Source organism: Apodemus sylvaticus, chromosome 10 (genome assembly GCF_947179515.1).
Source record: "Apodemus sylvaticus chromosome 10, mApoSyl1.1, whole genome shotgun sequence".
Classification (NCBI taxonomy): Eukaryota; Metazoa; Chordata; class Mammalia; order Rodentia; family Muridae; genus Apodemus; species Apodemus sylvaticus.
Genome location: NC_067481.1, coordinates 108,605,706 through 108,629,161, shown reverse-complemented (window position 1 = coordinate 108,629,161; position 23,456 = coordinate 108,605,706). Strand labels below are relative to the sequence as shown.

The 23,456-nt window shown below is 43.7% G+C and overlaps 1 protein-coding gene across 1 annotated transcript in view; it reads right to left on the bottom strand.

Moving 5' to 3' along the window:
• Bmerb1 (bMERB domain containing 1) overlaps positions 1-23,456 on the bottom strand; it is a 139,863-nt gene that overhangs the window by 101,708 nt on the left and 14,699 nt on the right. Inside the window, exons 2-3 of the mRNA XM_052195219.1 lie at positions 8,783-8,899; positions 2,903-3,233 (exon numbers count right to left, since the gene is read on the bottom strand). Of these exons, the coding sequence (XP_052051179.1) occupies positions 2,903-3,005 (103 nt within the window). The 5' untranslated portion in view covers positions 3,006-3,233; positions 8,783-8,899. The remainder of the gene's footprint in view (positions 1-2,902; positions 3,234-8,782; positions 8,900-23,456) is intronic.

Genomic DNA, 23,456 nt, shown 5'->3' with positions numbered 1-23,456 from the left:
TTTTTTTTCTTAAAGATTTATTTATTATTTGTAAGCACACTGTAGCTGTCTTCAGACACTCCACAAGAGAGAGTCAGATCTCATTATGGATGGTGGTAAGCCACCATGTGGTTGCTGGGATTTGAACTCAGGACCTTTGGAAGAGCAGTCAGTGCTCTCAACAGCTGAGCCATCTCTCCAGACCAAAGCAGAACCTTTTTAATGGGCTCTTTCCTTCTTCAGCATGTCTGGTGTCACACTACTGCCTGGGCAGTTGTTTGGCCATTGCCATAGTATTACTAATTTCTATACTTCATTAATAAATGAACAGAGGCTCAGACCTGTCAGATGGCTTTGTAAATCCCTTGTGAATTTGGAGGATGTTTACATGTAGACAAAAATCCCAAAATGCTTGATTAGAGACAGACAAGAAGTAAAATGCCAAAACTTGCCAGAGTCAAGAATCTAAAGTGGGTCTCTGGATTCCCGCTTGGAGATTTCAAATGTGAATAGCTTAAAGAGATGGGGGTTGGCTTGGAAAGTGATCTGGCACTAAAACAAAAAGCAAGTCTAAGAATCTTGGAGGTTTTGAACAAAAAGGATCAAAGAGTCTACAGTTAGGACTCAGAAGTATAAAATTTTCAGGGATTATGTGGTTTAAAGTGAATCATCACCTCAGTTTTTCCTATGTGTTTGAATTTGGTCCCAGTAAAAAAGCGGAAAAATGAGATGGAATTGGGTATATTGGCACACACCTGAGTCCCAAGGCTTGGGAGGACAGGCAGAAAAATTCAAGATCATCCTTGGCTATAGAGAGCTTGAGGCCTATCTGGATTATTATGAGATCTTATGGGAAGGGGGCTGGCAGGGAGAGATAGGGGAGCGAGAGAGGAGAGAATACTCTAGGGAAGTCTCAATATTTCAGTTTGCTTTTGGTGTTTGTTTGTTTGTTTGTTTGTTTGTTTTTTGAGACAGGGTCTTACTTTGTGGCCCTGGCTGGCCTAGAACTCACAGAACTATGCCCAATATTGCAGTTGTAACTCAGTCTTGCTTTATGCAGTTGAATGGAAAGGATGAAAATGAATTTCCTCTAAGGTTTACAGAGGAACTACTGAAACAGCCCTGTCCCGAGAACTGACCTGAGCTTTGCACGCACCATCTTATTCAATATTCATGATATAAAGCCACATGGTATATGATATTATTATCCCCATTTTCAAAGAGTAAAGGTAGAGGACAGAAACACACCTTCTCACATTGTCAGCCAAATATCAGAGCCCTCATCAAACCAGGGATTCCTTGACTGTACTTGGCTTCTACTTTATGGGGATGCAACCATCTATCAAGCACTGTGGACTGCAGGGACCAGCATGGCCACTATCTGCTTATAAAATTACTGACCATCTCTGAAACAGACCCAGGAAGGTTCCTGAAACTATGAAAGCAGTAAACCTTCATGAAAAATGTATGGAGCCCAACTAACGTGGGTCTGAATCCTGGCCCCATCCTTTCCATAGATAGATCTTACCTAGCGAGTGAGCCCCTGCCTTCTCATATATGCATAAGGTATCACAATGCCACACAAGGTTGTAGCAGGGATAAATAAGAGGTGTTTCTGAAGCTTTCAAAACAGGGCAATCTAACAATACAAGGCAGACATGGGTGGTGTTATTCAGAGCTTGTAAACCACAGACCTACAATCTCTAGGTTACCTCAAAGTGCCAAAGAGCCAAAGGATTTAAAAAGGATGAAGCAGGAGAAAGGACCTAGGTCTAAAAGGAGAAAGAAAACGTAAGGAAGAGAGGGAGGAAGCATCAGAACACCCATCATAGCAGGAATGAAGACATTTGAACTTGAAATACAAACACAATATAGCTTGAGTCCATAATTACAAGAATGGAGAAAACAATCACAAAAGCATGCTCATGTACACACACACACACACACACACACACACACACACACACTTTCTCCCAAACGAGGTTAGGAAAGGAGCTTATTTACAATACTTTGGGTCCGTATAACTCAGGGGCTGCTGCTGGGAAGAGCAGACACCCAGTCATAGCAGGCAGCTGCAGGGCCCCTTAGCAGGCCAGAGGGCTTTCTCCAGTCCTGCAGGCTATACCAGGGCTGCTGGGCAAGCCATACCAGAGCAGGAGGCAGGGTGAAGGACATTGGGAAGCCCCTGGAGTCAGGGGCATCAGTAACCTTAGACTTTCCGGATAGCCTCCACTGTTTGCAGAGTTTCAAGTATTGTGTCCAATAAAATGAAAGCAAAAGTCTTGGATTCATTTAGAGATGTTTGTGATATCAAAGCACCAAAGAGAGAGCCGGTAAGCAGAGAGGTCTGCTTCGCCGGCCTCCAAGGGCTGAACCAAACCAAATTGGATCATTGAGTCAAGGACTAAGAGAGTGGGGGAGGGGCTGCACAGCTCTAACCTTGCCCTGGTTTGCTCTTTCACCTCTCTGACCCAAGAGGAGGTGGGATGATGCTGGGAGTTCAGCTATGCCCTGACCTCAAGACTGAAAGAGTACCAGACACTCCCCCATCTCTGTGTGGGCGCTTTCCTAGCTGCCCTTGGCTCCTGCACCCTCGCGCATCCTAACACTCCAGCGGTCCTCCTCCTGGGATGCAGGAAAGGCGGTCCTTCACAAAAGCAGACAGACTCCTTAGTCCAGCTCAGCTGGACTCCTAGCTTAGCTGCCTTGCGATTTCCAGAGGAGTCTCCCGGTGCAGCCCAGCCCTGGAGGGTCCCCTCTTTTGTTTATAGGGAGAACACTACTGCTGTGCAATACTGGAAGCCCAGCTGCGGGGGCGCTTTCCCAGTCGGCTCGCCGGGCGGGCGTTCTGGTCTGCTCTAGGGGGCCCCAGTTCAGCACGCATCCCCAACTGTTCCCACCCATTCCCTGCCCGAACACTCACTTCCCAGTCCCTCCGTTTTCCATGCTGTCTCCTCCACCGCCCCATAGCGCCTCAGAGGCTTCTCGGCTTCCAGATGAACAGACAGAGATTGCTTTAACTCCATTGCTGATCAGCTCCGGCAGGTCCAGGGGTCCGTTTCACTCCATCCCTGCTGAAGGCCGCAGGAAGGAAGGCAGCTCAGATCGGCAGTGTTTTAATGAGCCCGGCGCTGCTGAGGAAGCTGCTCCATCTCTTCAATCTCCAGCACCCGAAAGCTCCCAACTGGTACCCAGGATGGGGGAGGGATGCATAACACATGCGCAATGGAGGCTGGAGGGGGAAGGTTTGGGGGCTGGGTAGGGAGAAAGAGGGACAGATGATAAACTCTCTAGAACAACAAAAACAAAAACAACTAAAATAAAATCACTCCCAAATGAAGCAAGAATAAGGCACCTGCCCACAGTGAAGCCTGTAGATAGGTTTCGTGTGGATGGATCTAGCATTGTGGGTGGCTTGGGATCCGTTAGAGGGCTGGTAGGTTTCAAGTGTGATTGGTGAGCCAGAACATATCTATAGATGATGATCCTTCTTTGTAGACAAGCCCAAGTGTGGAAGGCTGCTTGCTGATTCTGTGTTGTTTGCATTTATGTGCATGATTTGAATATAAAAGGGGGCAGCAGCCACCGTGTGTGTGTGTGTGTGTGTGTGTGTGTGTGTGTGTGTACACCTATGTCAATCCTGTGTATTTGTATGGAAAGGAATAGGAGAGGCAAATATTTTGTATATACAGCCAACAAAGCTGTTCAGAAAGAACACTGATCTTTACAAACTTGGAAAATAATTATAGTGACCAAACATAGCAGCAAAAAAAAAAAAAAAAAAAAAAAATTACAGTGTCAGGACTAGAGACTGAGCTCAGTTAGTACAACATTCACAGACTGAGCGTGAGGACCCAAGTCTGATGCTGGTTTGCTGTTTAATAGTTATTTTCTGATGTCACCTGAGTCATAGGTGTCTGCTTTTATGAGTTGGAAATGTGAAACAGTCCAGTTTTCCAAGAAAATTATTTTACCACTTCAAAAGGTTATCATTAACAATGAACTCCTGAACAGCTTCAAAAAGTTCTAAAACTGTAAACCTAGATTATAACAACAAGTTTTGTTCTGTGCTCTTTGGGAGTTTGAATTGAGATGGGGTTTCACCACGTGGTCGCTTCTGAGAGGCCCTAACCTAATTACATAAAAACATAAAAATGATATTTTATTTTATTACTAATGAGGCATAAGATACGAAACAAGGAGCTCAGAGTCTCAGCTGTTCTGAGTACTGGCTGCTGTGGCAGAGAACCAGGGTTCCATTCTTAGCACCCACATGACAGCTCACAATGTTCTGCAACTCCAGCTCCAAGGTACCCAATGCCTCTTTTGACCTCCAAGAACACTGCACACATGTGCACAGACACACAGGCAAAATACCCATCATATAAAATAAAAATATGTTTTGTTTTGTTTTTTAAGAATTGACTTAAGACTGGGTATGATGGCACAAGCCAGTAAGCCCTGGCCTCAGGAGGTAGAGGCAGGAAGATTGTGACGTCAAGTCCAGCCTGAGCTGCACAACAAGACCTTGTTTCAAAAATAAATATATAGGTCTGGCAAGATTGCTCAGTGGGTAGGATCTTGTTGCCAAGTCTGATGACCTGAGTTTCCTCCCTGGCACCCACATGATAGAAATAATGGAAAGAAATAACCAACTCCTATAAATTGTCTTCTGACTCCTGTATACACACACACAGAGAGAGAGAGTGTATGAAGGAGGTAACTAAGAAAAACATAACTGAAAAGCTGGTAATGGGCAGATACTACAGAAGAGTGTTTTCAGTACTCTTTTTACAATGAAAAGATATTTTGAAGAGGGTGCACTTCGGATTCTAAGTTCTAAAACGCTCCACCACCCATTGAAGAGACTCCATACCCAGGAAGCCATAGTGTCACCTTCTGCTCTCCTCCAGTTCCTAGCAACCACGTTTGCTCTCCTCTCCTAAGAATTTGTGTTCTGAGTATTTCATAGGAAAAGCCTTCACACATGGGCTCCTGTGTCTGCCGCTCTGGCTTAGTCGGCCCTTTTCGAGAAGCATGTGCTCATGCAGTTCTCTATGACTAAACACTGTTCCTTTGTATGGCTATGCCACAATTCATTTATCCATTCAGCCTCTGAAGGACAGTTGAGCGTTCCTGCCCTTTAGCTACTGTGACTAGTTCTAGTATGAGCCTTGTCTATAGCAATGTGTGTGTGTGTGTGTGTGTGTGTGTGTGTGTGTGTGTGTGTACCTGTTTATTTTCTTTGGGATATGTACTTAGAAGTAGAATTGCCAGATTATCTGGTAATTCTGTGTTTAGCTTTTTGAGAAACTGCCAAAACGTTCTACTTTTCCACCAGGAATGTGCAACATCTAATCTCTTCATATGCTCAGTAATGTTTAAATTGTTTGGGACCCATCAACAAATATCTTATTGTGGTTTTTTTTTCTACTCTTTCTCCTCCCTTCTTTCCTTCCTTCTTTCCTTCCTTCTTTCCTTCCTTCCTTCCTTTAGCATTTTACTATGCAGCCCAGGCTGGCTTTGGATTCACTGTACATCCCAGAAAAATCTAGAACTTTTGACAATCTTGTCTCAGCCTCTACAAGAGCTAGGATGTGCACTCAGGTCCTGTTTGTTCTTGACCTTGGCTAACATTAAATCTACATTGTGATCTCAATCCTGTTATTTCATAGACTAGCAGTGGTAGAAATTAAATAACATTTTTGTTTATATTTTTTTCTGGAGACAGGGTCTTTTCAGCCTTAGCTGACCTCAAAGTTGCTTGGTATCTAAGGATGGCCTTGAACTTGAGGAGGTCCCCTGCCTCCTGAGTGTTGGGATTATGGGTGTGTGTCACCTCAACCAGCAATGAGTCTTCACTTTGTATGTTTACATAGATTCTCACATCACCAAGAAAAGAAATGACAAGCAGCAAAATAGTGATGATGGTTACCTATGAATGTCATAACAAATATTTTGTTTGTGTTCTCCAATGTTCCTATGAGATAATATGTATTGCTTTTATAATTTTTGTTAGTATAATTTGCTCTATGACATTTTATACATGTATAAAATGCAATCTGGATACTCTGACCATCCCTACTAGCCTCCAACCCCTTGAATGTCAACTCCATATTCAAGTCTTTCTGTTTTGTCTTGTGACAAAATTCATTCCATTTAACTAGGGCTAAATGACCATGAGTTTGGAACTATCAATTGGAGCTTGGTGGGCTCACCAACATAGATACAACTAAAGACGGTGACTGCCTCCTCTTCAGTAGCTGGTAGTATAGCATGGGCCCCTCCCTAATCCATGATTGTGGACAAGGACAGTCTTTTGGGGGTGGCTTATTACATTAATGTGTGTGTGTGTGCATACATGTATTTACATGAACACCAGAGGACAATTTGCAGGAGTTGGTTCTCTCCATCTATTGTATCTATTGTACCTGTGATCCAACTTAGGTCTTCAGTCTAATGCTTCAGCAAGCATCTTTACCCATTGAGCTATCTTGCCAGGCCAAAAGAGCCAGCCTTGTGCAGGCAATGTGCACTACAACTGCTATGAGATGGTTGCAGTAGACTTGTCATGGTCAAAAGGTAGCATTTCTTACTGGTTTCCCTGCTTTCTGGGTCTTACATTTCTCCCCCATCTTCCATGATGTTCCTTGAGCTTAGAGGAGGCACTAGTGTGACAAGTAAATGTTCAGTCCTAAACTTTGTTTTGTTTGGAGAGAGGGCCTCCTATGAGCTATTGGCCTCCACATCATTGTATCTAACAATGACCTTGAACTCCTGCCTCTACCTGTCCAACACTAGGCTCACAGACATGTTCCACCACACCTGCCTAAGTAATAAGGTTTATAGTGCATGGACTAAGACCTAGGAAAATGTTACCAATGGTTGTTTTAGAGTTGAGATAAGAGGAAAAGCCCTCCTGAGTCGATTTAACTTCCAACACTGTGTGAGGACACACGGTCTGTGATCCTAGAGGACAAGGCCATCACTGCAGCTCTGTGGCTGAGCCAGTCTGTTCCTGTTAGCATTGGGCAGCAAGGCTTCAAGTTCAATAGCTGGCTACCACAGCCACCTGAGCAGCGTGAGGCACTCCCCTGCCTGCTCCTTGTCCTGGCCAGTTGCTTCAGCTCTGCTGGAGAGGCCAAGGACTCAGAGAGACAAGGGTTGGTTACTGAGAGCCAGACCAGCAGGGGCCAAAATAAGACACTTCCACACCTGCCATCTCAGTTGGCTGAAAGGGGATACTGCAGTATCACCCTCATAAGTTGATACTTTATCCAGGGTGTTGACAGTGTGAATGATATGGAACTCATCAGAACAATGGGGTTTTCAAAAACACGGGCTTTGGCATATGGAGTACTGGGTTGTATGGACCCTGACCTGCCACTCGACAGCTATGGTAGTAGGTACCCTGTGTGATGGATCATTTAATTCCTCTGTTTATTGTTTCCTGCTACATGTGGAGAGTAGAAGGGACACATACACACACACACCACATACATCACATACGGACACATACACAAACACACACACAGGGGGGAGCCAGAGAGAGAGAGAGAATCTCAATCTGTACCATAAACTGGCCTCGACTCCCTTGCTCTTCCTTCCTGGATGCTGAGATTGAAAGCATGTGCTGACAGCCCAGTCCTAAGTTTCTCTCTGGCTTTTTTCATGGTTTGTGATATATGTATGAATATGTATTTGTGGGTATAACTGTACATATGTACATACACATGCATGTGCAAGCCAGAGATTGCTGCTGGATTTCTTCAACTACTCTACCTTACCTTCCCCCCCTCCCCCCAGGATAGGACTTTTCTATGTACCCCTGGCTGTCCTGGAACTCCCTCTGTAGACCAGGCTGGCTTCAAACTCAGGGATCTGCCTGCCTCTGCCTCCTAAGTGCTGGGATTAAAGGCATGTGCCACCACTGCCTGGCTCCTTATCTTTTTAATTGATTGTTTTATGTGTGTGAGTGTTTTGCTTACACATATGTATGTACTCTACCTAGGTATGTGGTGAGCAGGGAAGACAGAAGATTCCCCAGAACTGAAGTTTGGATGGTTGTGAACTGTCATGTAGGTACTAGGAATTGAACTTAGGTTCTCTACAAGAGCTACTAGTGCTCTCAACTGCCAAGCCTTCTGCCCAGCCCCCACCACCTTATCTTCTTTTAAAACAGGCTTTCGCACAGAACTGAGTGTGCTGACTTATGAAGCCAACAAGCCTTGGGATTCTCCTGCCTCCGTCTCCTCAGCACTGGGATTCTTGGTTCACTGTACTCTCAACTTTTACATGTATGCTGGGATCCAAATTCAGATCCATGTGCTACAGGGCACATGACTGAGCCGTCTCCCTAGCTTTCACATTTTATTTCCTTTGTCTTTAAAAATTCTAATGTCCTTAGACTGGGGGTGTGGCTCAACTGATGGAGTGCTTGCTTAAGGTGCAACAAGCTCTGGGTTCAATTCCAAGCACTGCATAATAATCCCAGTGTTCACGAGGTAGAAGCAGGAGGTCATCCTCAGCTGCTTAGTGGGGTTGAGGCCAGCCAGGCTAGAAATCATGTCAAAGATAAATAAGTCTGGGCATGGTGACACATGCCTCTAATTCTGGCATTCAGAAGTGAAGAACACGTCAGGAACAGCCTATATGAGACCAGGATTGTGCCTGCACGCCCACATCTGGCAGTCATAGAAAAAGTTATATTCATAAAAGAACATCAGAAAAATGACCAATTCTCGTGTTGTCTCCTTCACTCTACTTTGAATCACAAAGAATGGAGAGAAACCAAGTGACTTACATCCATATTGTTCAAAGGCTTTCACTCATGAAGTTGGCTTAGCAGCAGATGAGATGGTTCAGCTGGAAAGGATCCTGCCACCATGGCTGGCAACCCCACTTCAAATCCTGGGACCCTCTTGGTGGAAAAAGAAAACAGACCCTGGTCTCCATACCAGCACTGTGGCCTATGTACACATGAGCATACACAAACGCATGCCCCCACCACAAAATAAATAACAATCCTTTATACAATTTATGCTGAGATATACTTACCAGATGGGTTTTGGCACTGACAAGTACCCATGCCCATGTATGGGCATGATACAATCACAATCCATTCTCTTTCAAGCTGTCAAAGTGGGGATATCAATTGGCCTGAAGTATGTAGTAAGATGGATTAGGTATGCCTGCACCCATGTGGCTGTCTTATGGATAACTGATTTCAGCAGTCTCCCCCTGCACTTGGGGCTAATATCTCTAAGTGCCCCAAAGTCCTACTCAATTCAGGCAATGTATCCTTGTACCCTACCCACATCTAATGTGTTTGAAGAGTCCTAAACTTAATTTTCTCTATTTCCCATCCTCACATACATAGGTGAATAACTATGTATAACTCTCTAGAAGAGAGTTAGCCTAAACCCAATAGGAAATGAATAAAGAGTACTTAAATGTTAATAAGTTGGTGTTCCCAGATGGATCTTCATATCTTTCTATTGTCAAGACAACTAGAATAAATGTCCTAGACATGCCTTGAATTCAACTTGACATCCACAGCCTGTCTCTTAGTGGGCTGGGGATATAGCTCAGTAGTCAGCACTAGTCTGGCATGTGCAAGACCAAAGGTTCAATCCTCAAAACCACAAATGTGTGTGTATGTGTGTGTGTGTTGTTTAGCTCTATGTCTCTCTCTGTGTGTGTATCTCTCATCTTTGTGTCTCTTGTCCCTGTGCATGTGTGTGTGTATGTATGTGTGTATGTTTCTGTGTATGTCTGTTATCTGAACTGTTTTGTGGAATGAATAAAAATATTCTGATAATTCATGAAGCTGATGAGTTTGGAAAATCCAAGGTATGTGTGATAGTTTGTATATGTTTGGCCCAGGGAGTGGCACTATTAGAAGGTATGGCCCTTTTGGAGTAGGTGTGGCCTTGTTGGAGTGGTGTGCCACTGTGGGTGTGGGCATTAAGACCCTCATCCTAGCTGCCTGGAAGTCAGTATTCTGCTAATAGCCTTCACATGAAGATGTAGAACTCTCAGCTCCTCCTGTACCATGCCTGACTGGATGCTGCCATGTTCCCACACTGATGATAATGGACTGAACCTCTGAACCATAAGCCAGCTACAATTAAATGTTGTCTTTATAAGACTTGCCTTGGTCATAATGTCCGTTCACAGAAGTAAAACCCTAAGACAGTGTGTGTGGCACATACCACACACACATATACATGCACATATGTGTGCATACATAGATTATAATTTTGTAGTTTCTACCACATCTTTGTTTTAGTTCTGTGTGTTGTCCCCCAGATATTACTGACACCACTTAGGGACATTCACTTTTGCTGGCCTATAATCAGGTCCTCCTTACCCATTCATTCCATGGAGCCTTGTTGAGGTCACATTCTTTCCCTGGAGGCTCTGTGATCTCCATCTAACATGCACTCTTTCCACAAATATCAGTAGCATCTATTCTGTGACAGAACTTTGCTAGCTGCCAGGACTCTGCCATGCAGAAATGGTGCTAGGAAGAGTTGAGGGCTGGGATGGGGGCACGGAGCATACCACTTATGTTATGTCCAGGTGCTTATTAGGGACAGAAGCATCCTAAAATCCCAAGGCTTTCTGTAGTCCATGTTTCCCATGCTTCTTTGACCAGACCTCTCTTAACAGATGAGAACCACGAAAGCCTCAAAACCATATTCTAGAAAACTCACACTTCGGAATCCGTAATAGAAAGAATGTAAAAATCTCAGCTAAGCACAGTTGTTGTTGTTGTTGTTGTTGTTGTTGTTGTTGTTTGTTGAGTTAGGATTTCAACAATAGCCCATGCTGGCCTTGAACTCACTATATAGCTGAGGAAGAACTTGAACTTCTGATTGTCTAGCCTCTGCCTCCTGAATAGTAAATCTAATGAATTACAAGCACACACACATACACAGGTATACAAACACACAGGTACATAGACACACAGGTGTACACACACACAGGTACACATGCACAGGTACACACACACCCATGCACAGGTACACATACAGGTACACACACACATAGGTGTACACACACACACACATACACATTTTCAGCCTGGGTATGTATGCTGACTGTGAGAGTATCTCATTCCCTCTGTTTCTCCCACACTTCCCTCCTTCCTCTGTGCCTCTCATGAACAGAAATGTCCACACAGTGCAGGCCTCACATCTGTATTAAACACCCTGTACCACTCCCATCCCTGCCACCAACTAGAAATAAATGGCAGTCTGTTCCTGTTTCCCTGCAAAAGTTAAAAGACTCACTCTAATTGGACAGGTACAGGTCACATGGCCACTGCTAGCCCCATTAGGAGTGTGAAATGCACTAATAGCTTACCTACAGTCACATGATCTACCCCATTGCTCAGTAGAGTCACCTGGTAGGATTTCCTAATCAGGAACCAAGAGCTTTTGGGAACAGATAGAGTGAGCATGTTTCCCACAGCTCTCTAGTGGCTGCATCGCGTGAGGACTGCATCGTGTCAGGACATGGTACCCAGCCTTGTCCACAGCATGGAACGGGAGCTGGCTGCAATCCACTTGTGTCTCTAGACCACAGGCTCGAGAGTAGGGCCGTTCTTACTAACCTCAGACTTCTTTCACACTGACCAGTGCCTAGGACACTGGTGGTTTAAATATTTATTGAACTAATGCCATTGAATGAAATGATGAAATTAAGAATTGCAAAGGGACTGGAAAGAGGCCAAACCTGAAGAGACATGTTCAATTCCCAGGTCCCACGTGGTGGAAGGAGAAGCCATGTTCTCCAAAGGTATCTTCTGACACAAGTGCCACAAGGGCTCTGTGGAACACCGATGTTCCTGCCCAACTGAGTAAATAAATACAATATTAAAAAAATTAAGTTGCAAATGTATGGAGACTTTTTCAGCACCCACACCACACCCTGCCCGCAAAGGGTATCATTGCATCAAAGATGAAAACGTAGGTCATCTTGCTTCACAGTATTAGTAAACTAAACAAACTGATAGAGCTAAATTATAGACTGGGGCTAATTTTAAATTGGGGCACATTTTAGTACATGTTTTAGGATGCTGCTGTAATTTTCAGTCATTCAGATAAAAATCCTATGCACAGGGCCCCAGTCCTTTCTTCCTTTTATGGGGAGGGAAGAAAAACAATATCTGTTTCTCCTCTTCCCTTAAAACTATTGCATCCTCTGAGAACACAGCACAGGGAAACATGGAAAAAGCTTTGATCTTAAGAATCACTCACTTTAGAAAATACAGTTAACTCTAATTCAACTAACATAGGATGAGGAAACTTTTTAAATTGCATCTGGAGCTGAGAAGGTAGTTCAGTAGTGGAGGGCTTGCCTACTGTCTTAATTTGGGTTTCTATTGCTTCAGTGAATAATAACCATGAATAATAACTAAAGCAACCTGAGGAGTGTAGCCTACAGGGGAGGAAAGTCTCTATTTCATTCACAGTTCCTTATAGCAGTTTATCACTAAAAGCAGTGAGGGCAGGAACTCAAGCAGGACAGGAACCTGGAGGCAAGAGATGACGCAGAGGCCATGGAGGGTGCTGTTTGGTGCTTTGCTCAGCCTGCTTTCTAAGAGAACCAGGAGCTTGGAGAAAGTACCACCTACAAAGGGCTAGGCTCTCCCCTGTCAATCATCAATTAACAAAATGCTCTATGGCCAGATCTTTTTTTTTTATTCGATATATTCTTTATTTACATCTCAAGTGAGTTTCCCTTTCCTGGATCCCCCCTCCCCGAAAGTCCCATAAGCCCTCTTCCCTCCCCATTCCCCAATCCAACCCCTTCCCACTTCTCTGTCCTGGTGTTCCCCGACACTGCTGCACTGAGCTTTTCCAGGACTGGGGGCCACTCCTTCCTTCTTCTTGGGCATCATTTGATATGTGCATTGTGTCTTGGGTATTCCAAGCTTCTAGGCTAATATACATTTATCAGTGAGTGCATACCATGAGTGTTCTTTTGAAACTGGGTTACCTCACTTAGGATGATGTTCTCCAGTTCCATCCATTTGTCTAAGAATTTCATGAATTCATTGTTTCTAATGGCTGAATAGTACTCCATTGTGTATATACACCACATTTTCTGTATTCATTCCTCTGTTGAGGGACATCTGGATTCTTTCCAGCTTCTGGCTATTATAAATAGGGCTGCTATGAACATAGTGGAGCATGTATCCTTATTACATGCTGGGGAATCCTCTGGGTATATGCCCAGGAGTTATATAGTGAGGTCCTCTGGAAGTATCATTCCCAGTTTTCTAAGGAACCGTATGGCCAGATCTTAATGGAGGCATTCTTAGTTGAGGTTCCCTCCTTTCAGATAACTCTAGTTTGTGTGTCAAGTTGACATAAGACTGGCACCATAAAACAGAAATCTACCTTAGTGTGAATGAGTACAGATGTTTATTACTTCCTAAATAACATTGTATAACTACTTACATGGCATTGACATTGTACAAGGCAGTATGTGTGAGCCAGTGGTGATGTGAGGTTCTGGAGGATGCGTTTGATTGTGAGCAAACACCGCACTGGTTTACAGGAGTCTTGAGCAAGAGACTTCTCAGGCTTCCATGGAAACTAACAGTGACTGGTCCCGGAGGAGCCCATACAGACATTTATGTTTTGTTTATTTGTGTGAAAGAGATAAGGGATAGAGAAGGGGTTGGGAAGCTGGGAGAGGCAAGGGGCAGGAAGCACCTATGGCCCAGCTCTCAGGTTGAAGACAAAGGACAACCTCAGTATAGGTCCTTGCCTTTCATCTTATTTGAGGCAGGGTCTCTTGTTTGCCATCAGATACACCAGGTCAGTCTGAGAGCTTCCTGGGATCCTTCTGTCTCTGTTCCCCACACCTCCGCAATTTCCTGTAGGAGTCCTGGGATTGCATTGCATGCAAGTATGTCTAGCTTTTATGTAGTTCAGTGGATTCAAACTCAGGTCCTGAGGCTTATCAGGAAAGAGTTTTATGCAAGGAGATGCCTCTGCAGCCTTCAAGCTTTCACACTTAATCCTGACTCACACTAAGGTTGAAAAGTTTAGCTTCAAGAGATATATGGTGCTGAAAGCCCATTCGTAATTCCAGCATTTAAGAGGTAGAAGCAGGAGGATCAGTAGTTCAAGGACAGCCTGGGCTACATGAGCCCCTATCTTAAATGCTAAAAAAAAAAAGAAAAGAAAAGTCTAGATTATTGTCCAAGAACTTACAACTAGTTCAGTGAGAACATGGCACTAATGAAACCTGTCTAGGAATCAAACTTCTTGTTATTAGAGGTTTCATGTGTGTGTAGATACCATGCTGTTTCCTCTGATCTCAGAAGCTAAGCAGGGTAAGGCCTGGTTAATACTTGGATGCAAGGAGAGATTTGCTTGTATAAAGCCCAAGGACTTTGCAAGGGAAATACTAGATTCTCATACTGTGACTCATCAGCCCAATCAAATATTATCTATTCATTATACCATGGCAATTCTTGAACAACTGAGAACAGGCTGTTGCATGTCTTACCACGGCTCTACAGCAGCTGCACATCTATCACAGAATGATGAACTCAGGTCATGTGTGACCTGTATGTGTAATCAGTGCTGAGGAGATTCTAATTACTCAACATTTATAATATTGAAAATATAAGGGCCTAATTTTGATCAGCTTCTGCTTCTCAGTATGCTGACTCTGAAGGAAAATGAGTATCCTCACTGTTAGAAGTGGGTGTGAAGGGCTGAGTCGTGTTCTTCCTTGGCAAGTACTGCTGCGCTATTAATGCACTATGGGATACAGTGGACAAGATTTAGACCACCTCTGACCACTGAGGACTTAATGTCACCAACAGAAAGGAACACTGCCATGGAACTGCATCATTTCTTTTGTATGTATGCATGCACAGGGGCTTGAACTTGGGGCCTTGGGCAGAATGAGTGAACACTTTATCATTGAGCTGTGCCACCATTCCCATTCTATTAGGAAAGCACAGATTGTTATTACTGCCTATTGCCAGATAAGCTTACAGTTAATGTGTGATGATTTGGTTAGTGTCTTACTATAGTATTTCAAACTCCATTGCCTATAGCATCAACTATAGATGAATACATCAAGACAACAGGGAGTAAAACCTGTGGTGACCTATGCCTTAATGGAAGAGTGTTGCAGCCATGTGGCTTTTGTCAATCCAAAGGAAACTCCATTTCCCCAAATCCAAAAAGGCAGTCCAACTAACCAGAAATAGGCTCAACCTGGACTATAGGAGGATTTCTGGTAACCACCAGATAAAAGCCAGAATTCCTCAGGAACTTGTGAAGCCAGTTCCTTCCCCTCTACCATTTCCCTTATCCGAGGCAGAAGGACAAATGACTTTCTGTAATATGTATTATCATTCCAAATGCTGGCCTTAACCTTCCTCAATATCATCCAAGTACCTGTTAGACATTTCACAGTCCTTGCTAGTGTCCTAGCCCTTCTCATCCTAGCCCTCCCCTAAGCTCTATCCAACTTAAGGGCTTCCCTCCCTCCCGGAAGCCACTCACTGTCCTGCTAGTTTCAATATGTGTGCTTTCTGTGTCCTTTTCTAAACTCCTTTTCTAAGTTCCTCTTTGTCTTTGTCTCTGTCTCTGTGTGTCTCTGTCTCTCTGTGTCTCTGTTTCTGTTTCTATCTCTGTCTCTATCTATCTATCTATCTATCTATCTATCTATCTATCTATCTATCTATCTATCTTATCTACAATCAAAAAACCTTCCCTTTAATCAAACCATGGAGTGGTCATGTGGTCATTGTAATGGGTCCTGACAGAGCAGGCTGACCACACTAGACAACCCAGTGAGGGCAGAACCAAAGAGCAGGTCCATTTGTCTTTGAGGCACTGACAGAAACTTTAGGATTATATAGGAGAAGGACAAGAGTGGGGATCTATGGGCGTGTTTGTGGCTGATGAAATGGCTCAGTAGCTAAGGGCACTTAATGCCAAACCTGACAATCTGAGTTTAATCCCCGAAACTCAAACAGTAGGAAAAATAAGAGAACCAACTCTCAGAAATTATCTTCTGACCACTTCATGCAGATAGCATGTGTGCAGATATGCACAGATGTTCACATTCACACACACACACACACACACACTTTTTTTTTAAAAAAAAGTTTTAATATAAAAATCTCTAAGTCTTCAAACTCTTTGGATATTGTAAAAGTATCATCTAGACTATTAGTTTTCACTAATTTCTTCCTTTTAAACATAAAAATTAATGTAGTAGAGAAAATAGAAACATCTGCATCTAGGTCATTGTTGAATGAGCAATTACTCTTTTGGTTTTTTGGCTGTTAGTTGGGTTTTTTCCTGGATCCTGAGAGCTTCCTTCCCCCAGCACCAACTGATACACAGCACAGCCAGAGCAGCGCATCTGATCCTCACACTTCTTCTCGCACCTAGAACAAACATGTAAGTGGCTTCACACCGGCTTCCCTCGGTCTGTCTATAGAAAGGAAAGAGTTACAAGCCTGTCCAGTCTGAGTGGACTCTCCTGCCAGGAACCAAAGCCTTGTTTGGAGGCTCATTCTCCAGAAGTAATGCATTCGGGAATGTCTGCTTTTCCTCAGACCCAGACAGAACTCCTGAGCTGCTGAGGCTCCAGCCACACGTTCACCTGGAGGGTAAATATTTGCTCCGAAATGAAAGGCAGGTAGTCTGATAATTGCTATGTTGTAAATCTCTGAGGGGTCTGAAGGCCTCAGTCATCCATTTCCTAAACACAAACTCCAAGGAGCTTGTTTTCCACTTATTCAATGAATATTTTAGTCTAAGCCAGTATCTTCATCTATTTAACGCCTACACTGGCTTTTTACTGTCTCTGCTTCTGCTCTTGACCATCTATGTTATTAAATACAAATAACAGAGGCCACTGTTCCAGACTAAGCTTCTGCATAAATCAGGCTAAAAATCAAAATGGAACCACTTGTGGTGAAGGGTCACCTCATCTGGCTGAAGTGAAACTTTATCTTACCTTCCTGGAAATTAGGATTAGAGAGATCATTAGCATGACAGTGGAGGTCCCAGGTCCTAATCCTAACACAAAAGTAGTCTGAAATAAATAATCCTTTATTTTCTTATTATTGTGTCTCCAGACTTGACAAGATGCACCATCCCTGTGACCTATCCCCAGAATTGCAGAAACCGTCCGAGGTGGGGCATAACTGTAATCTCAGCATTTGGGAGAGGGGGGCTAGAAGATCACAAGTTCAATGGTAACACAGCTACATCTTGGCCAGCCAGGGATACATGAGACCCTGTCTCAACAAAACAAATAAAACAAAAGCCAACAAAACAGCAATCTGACTGGCCTTTTTTCAGCACACACCTGTAATTCTAGCACTGGGGGACACAGGCAGGAGATAAAAGTTTAAGGCCAGCGTCTGCTAAGTAGTAAGTTCAAGGTCAGCCAACCTTGTCTCAAAACAACAAACAAAAACAAAACAAAACAAAAACCAAAAGCATGCATAATATTTAATAAAATATATAATAAAATACATAATAAAATCCTCCTGTTTTTTTGGTTTTTTGGTTTTGGTTTTTGGTTTTGGTTTTTTTTTTTTTTTTTTTTTTTTTGGTTTTTCGAGACAGGGTTTCTCTGTGTAGCCCTGGCTGTCCTGGAACTCACTCTGTAGACCAGGCTGGCCTCGAACTCAGAAATCCGCCTGCCTCTGCCTCCCAAGTGCTGGGATTACAGGTGTGCGCCACCACACCCAGCTCTCTGTTTTTCATTTTGTTTCCTTCAAACCCTCCCCTGTCTAAAAACACCTTCTCTGTTGGCCCATCAGAACCCTTCATTTTATAAAGAGAAGGATTGCCTACCCAATTCTAGACTTGAAAAGAAAGCTAATCTATGTGGTTCAACTAAATTGTTGTTTTCTTACCCTTTTATAATACTTGACATAAAATTTGCCAATTTGACCACTTAATAAATGTCTGTGTAGAATATCCAGAGTCTAGAAAAAAATATAAACAAGGTTTGAAAAGTCTAGCCTGACCACAAACTGTGATGCACGAATAGATATAACAAGCACACATCCCATGTTCACTTTACTTCTGGAACCTACATCAGTCAATTGAACTAAATAATAACCAAGTATTCTCAATTTTTACTGTGATATTTTAGTCCTTTTTTTCTTCTTTTGAAAGGTTTACTTTATGTGTGTATTTGTGTCAGTGTGTGTGCGCACGTGCGCGAGTGCGCGCGCACCCAATAGCCTTCTTTATTACTCTCTACCATTCCTTTGAAGCTGGAGCTCTCCTTGGGCATGTATTTTCTTGTTTTCTCAGCTAAGCCGAAACAATAAAAATTAAAAAATCCAACAATCCTTTTGTCTCGTCCCCTCAGCATTTAATTTACACACATTTGCAGGAATGCTGGCCACTGGGATCCAAACCCCATGACTGTAGAATAAGCACTGTTAACCTAACACTTGGAAGGCCAAGGCCTGAGGATTGCGAATTCAACACCAGCCTAGGCTAGATAATAAGGCCTCCTGTTGCGTCAAACAAAAAACAACTTCAGCAGAAGATGCGGGTGCCCTTCCCACCTTCCACAGGCTCTTCACTCCCAGGGCCTTCCTCCCCTCCCACTCTCCCTCTTTCCTCTGCAACATTGTTCCTAATGGAGAAGCATCAGCCAGAGCACAGTGACCGCCCTAGTTGAGAATGGGAAACAACAAAATTTTGTCTTCATTTCTCAGCTGGACCGAGCTCTGAGATGGTCTGTGTGGCCATATCCCCGTTGTAGATCCTTAGCTCCCCCTCCTCATAATTTTCTTCATTATTCAATTCTGAAGAAAAAAAAACATTTTTCTCTTTACTCATATACTCAGCTTATAACTCTCCTGTGTAGATGTTTGCAGAGTTTGCACGGCCACACGCTCTTCTTCAGTAGACACCATCTGGGGTTCTATGAGCAAATTTAGTACATACACCTTACAATGTCAGATCCCACAGATGAAGGGGCCAGGTCCTACATGTCTGCTCTCACTGGAAGCACCAGAGACATACAACAAATGTCAAACAGACTTCTGGGGAAGTCATCAAATCAAAAGGGAGCTTCCTGTGTTGGTCATAACCTAATAGAAAATAATACTGAAGCTGTGAAGACCATGTAAGCAGTGGTAGGGTAGGGGCCGGAGATGCGCCCCAGAGATGTAGATCTCCACCCTGGTGAGCCTGGATAATTGATGTCATAGCATTTCAGGAAGATTTCACAGAATTTCAAGAGGAGTCAATATGGATCAGAGTTGGAGTTTATTCAGAAGGTAACAAGAGAGCTAGCGCTCTTAGGGAGAGAGCCCTTAGGACACACTCTAGTGTGGGCTTCTCAAGAGAGAACTGATCAAGTGTCTTTATAGTAGCCATATATACAATTCTTGTGGCTTCTGAATGTACACCTGAAAAGGTTTCTTCCTTCCTTCCTTCCTTCCTTCTTTCTTTCCCTCCCCGTCCCTCCCTCCTTCCTTCCTTTCTCCCTTCCTCCCTCCCTCCCTCTTAATGAATGGATGTCAGTCAGTGTGTGTGTGTGTGTGTGTGTGTGTGTGTGTGTGTGTATACGTTTATGCAAATATGTGCAGTTGCCCATGAACGTCAGAAGATGGCATTAAATCCTCTAGAGAGAGGGTTGTGAGACCCCTGCTTTGGGTACTGGCAACTGAACTACCATCTTGGTTCTCTACAAATGCAAGAGGAACCACTAAACTATCTCTCCAGTCCCTCAAAAGGTTTCTAAGAATCTCTTTTCTCCCAAGTAAATGAGGTCATAGAGAGTCCCTTAGATGCCTCAGATAGAATTGCAAACCAATAAGGTAGAGCCATGTGTCACAAGTTGGTGACATATTCAAAGGCCTCATTCTGAATCTCAAGCATGATTCATTGCTATTTTAACTTTCTTATTTACAATATGACTATATGAAAGGAATATTGTCTCTACATTGGCAAATATCACAACAAAAGTTGCTAATTGTGCTGCACTTGGTGGCTCTCAGCTGGTGAGAGGCTTCTACCAGCCTCTTGAGTGCAAGGCTCATTTCCCTTCCTGTGTCCCCTGAATTTCCTATCCTTCTGTCCTGCCTCAGTAACAAATATCCAAAATCACAAATATCACAGAAGCCATCACACCTTATACAAAAAGTAATTCTGCCAAGTATAGTGAGTGACTTCTGCCCCTAATTTCAGGCAGAGGCTGAGGGAGGATGATTGCTCTAGAGTTCAAGGCTAGCCTGGGCAATACATAGTGTGAGACCCTGTATCAGGAAAGAAAAACAAGGGCTCAGCCGTTAACAGTTCTTACTGCTCTTGCAGAGAACTAGAGTTTGCATCTCAGCACCCATGTCAAGCAGCTCACAAGCATAAGCTGACATTCGAAGGAATCTGATGCCTTCCCTCAGCCTCGCGACAGCATACATAGATGGACATACTCCCATACACACACACACACACACACACACACACACTTAAAATAAACTAAAACATCACATCTAAAAGAATATGTGTTCAAACTGACATCTTTATTAAGAATCATGTATCTAGGGCAAGAGCGACAACTCAGAGATAAAGACCGCTTACTACTCCTGCAGAGGATCAGTTCCTCAGTCAGTTCCCCAGTACTCTTATCAGTCAGACTCCTGGGTACCACACACACACACACACACACACACACACACACACACACGCACATACAAATATAGACACATAATTGTTCATTTTCTCTCCCCCAGTTTATCTCTAATCCTAGGTACTAAACCTTTCCAGAAATTTTCTCATGATGAGAACTTAATTCCTACCCACTAAGCCCTAACATGTGGCTATAAGGAAGGAGAATGGCTATTTGAATGTAAAGCAGGCAGGTGCCTATGACAAAGGGACTGGGGCCAGCCTTTGAAAACCAACTTTAGAGACTAGGATTTGTCTAACATGCATGAAGCCCTAGGTTCAATTCCTAGTACTTCATAAATGAGACATGGTGGTGCATGCCTATAATGTCAGCACCCAGGAGATGAGGGATCAGAAGTCAAAGAATACCCATACCCATATAATGAGCTTGAGGCCAGCTTGGGCTACATGATACCTTGCCTCAAAAAGGAAGGGAAAGGCCAGCTGGTGGTAGTGTATGCCTTTAATCCCAGCACTCTCTGGAGGCAGGGGCATGTGGATCTCTGTGAGTTTGAGGACAGTCTAATAATCTACAGAGCAAGTTCCAGGACAGTCAGACCTGTTACTGAGAGAAACCCTGCCTCAAACACACACACACACACACACACACACACACACAGCTTGGGGCCAGGGTGGGAAGGATGGAAAGGAAGAGAAGCATCTAAAAATACAGGGACCATAACTCAATAGATGCTTGTCAAATAAACTGATAAATCAATAATTGGCATTATAGTGAAGGGTCCTCTTTCCATTTTGTGTGGTGTGTATATGTGTGTTTTGGGATGTGAATGAACAATTATGTGGATTCATGTACATGTGGGTGAGTGTGCATGTGGAGGCTTTAAGTTGATGAAAACTGTTAGTAATTCCTCTAGGCTCCACCCAAAAGTTACCTGGTAACAGCTTGAATCTCTGCCCCCAAGTACAAGCCAGGAGCCAGGCATATAAGACCACTTGCTCGTTACCCCCCCTCTCTCTCCATCTACTCTCTCTCCTCCCTCCTCTCTCCCTCTCTCTCTCCATTTCCCACATGTCCCTGGCCAGCCTCTTTCTGCAAAGCCCTGAGTTGGGCTCCCAGCACATAAGAGAATCCTCTCTGAGGCAAACCATACAGACAAATATGAACAGTCCCCATTAATATCTTATTATCTCTCTTCCGTGTTCTCCACATAGCCTGGCCATTTCTGTCCTATCAGAGCATCCTGTCCTCCCAAGGACATTTACTCCTTTGTCCCCTGGAGGACCTATTGTCTTGCTTACTATTATGTGTAGATCAAACCTTTAGTTGTTGTTGCCAGATTACTGCTGTTTAATCTCTCCAGCTGGGGTTGGGTGGAGACAGGTCTCTAGCCCTTTTCTCCCCAAGACTTCAACTTATAGCTATGCAACTCCTGCTGAGATAGAACAAGAGGCACCTTTGCCTAGTCTCCTCTGTTTTACTATGAGGTACTAAATCTGAGACTGCAGCTTCTTACCACAAAGCAACTCAGACAGGCAGATCAGCTGTGGCAGCAAAGTACCTTATACTCAGGATGGCTAGCAAACAGTTATGGCATAGTATCTGAGTAGAGACAGCATGGAATAAAAAGGACTCTTCCGTTGTTTGAATCCTAATGCTCATTTGGGTCCCCAAAACTGGCTGCCCCAGAGATGAGAGAATCTGCACATGGCTGAGCGACCTTGCACCGAGTTCATTGTAATTGGTGAATAAAGATGCCAACAGCCAATAGCTGGGCAGAAGAGACATGGGTGGGGTCTAGGTTTTGTGAGCTTGGAGTTGGAGAGGAGGAAGAAGAAAAAGAATGTGCAGGAGGGAGAAGGAAAAGTCGCCACATGAGTTGGCTGAGGATAACAACTGGGTTGTGTGAACTGGCCAATTGGAGTTAAGAACAGCCCAGATGGAACACAGTCAGCAATAATCTGGGGTTGTCAATAGGAGCGTAGATTCTACCGGCAGGAGGGTAGGCAGCTGCACAGCTACTGTGCTGTTTAGAGTTTATAATAAATATCAAGGCTGTGACTGTGACTTTCTTCCAGGAACTCAATAACCAAAGGCAGTATAGAACCCCCAGGCTGGGATTTTAATATTTTCTACTGCAACTCATTACCTGGCTACCACACCAAGCAAGTTTCTCCTCTTCTTCTTCTTCTTTCTTCTTCTTCTTCCTCCTCCTCCTCCTCCTCCTCCTTCTTCTTCTTCTTCCTCTTCTTCCTCCTCTTCTTCCTCCTCTTCTTCCTCTTCTTCCTCTTCTTCCTCTTCTTCTTCTTCTTCTTCTTCTTCTTCTCTCTCTGTCTCTCTCTCTTTCTTTCTTTCCTTCCTTCCTTCTTTCTTTCTTTCTTTTGCTTTCTTTCTTTCTTTCTTTCTTTCTTTCTTTCTTTCTTTCTTTCTTTCTTTCTTTCTTTCTTTCTTTCTTTCTTTCTTTTTTTGAGACAGGGTCTAAGTAGCCCAGGCTGACCTGGAACTCACAATGCAGAGCAAACTGGCCTGGTATAATTGCTGAAGACTGTTAAGAAATAACTCAAATGTATATATACCTCTTTAAAATTTTCTGGAAGGTTCCATAAACTTGCAACACTTAAAGCTGTGTCAGAAAACCTGCACATCACTTTCCAGATTCTGTCTGTGCCTGGAGCTGATCCTGTGCCATAGCACTCCATACCCAAATACCACCGGGAGAGAGCTGGTCTCCTAGGAGTGCCAACACACCTGCAAGCACAGGTAAGACCAGCACTGCTGCTCAAATTCCTGGTCCAAGAGGGACCTGCCCAGAGCCATCA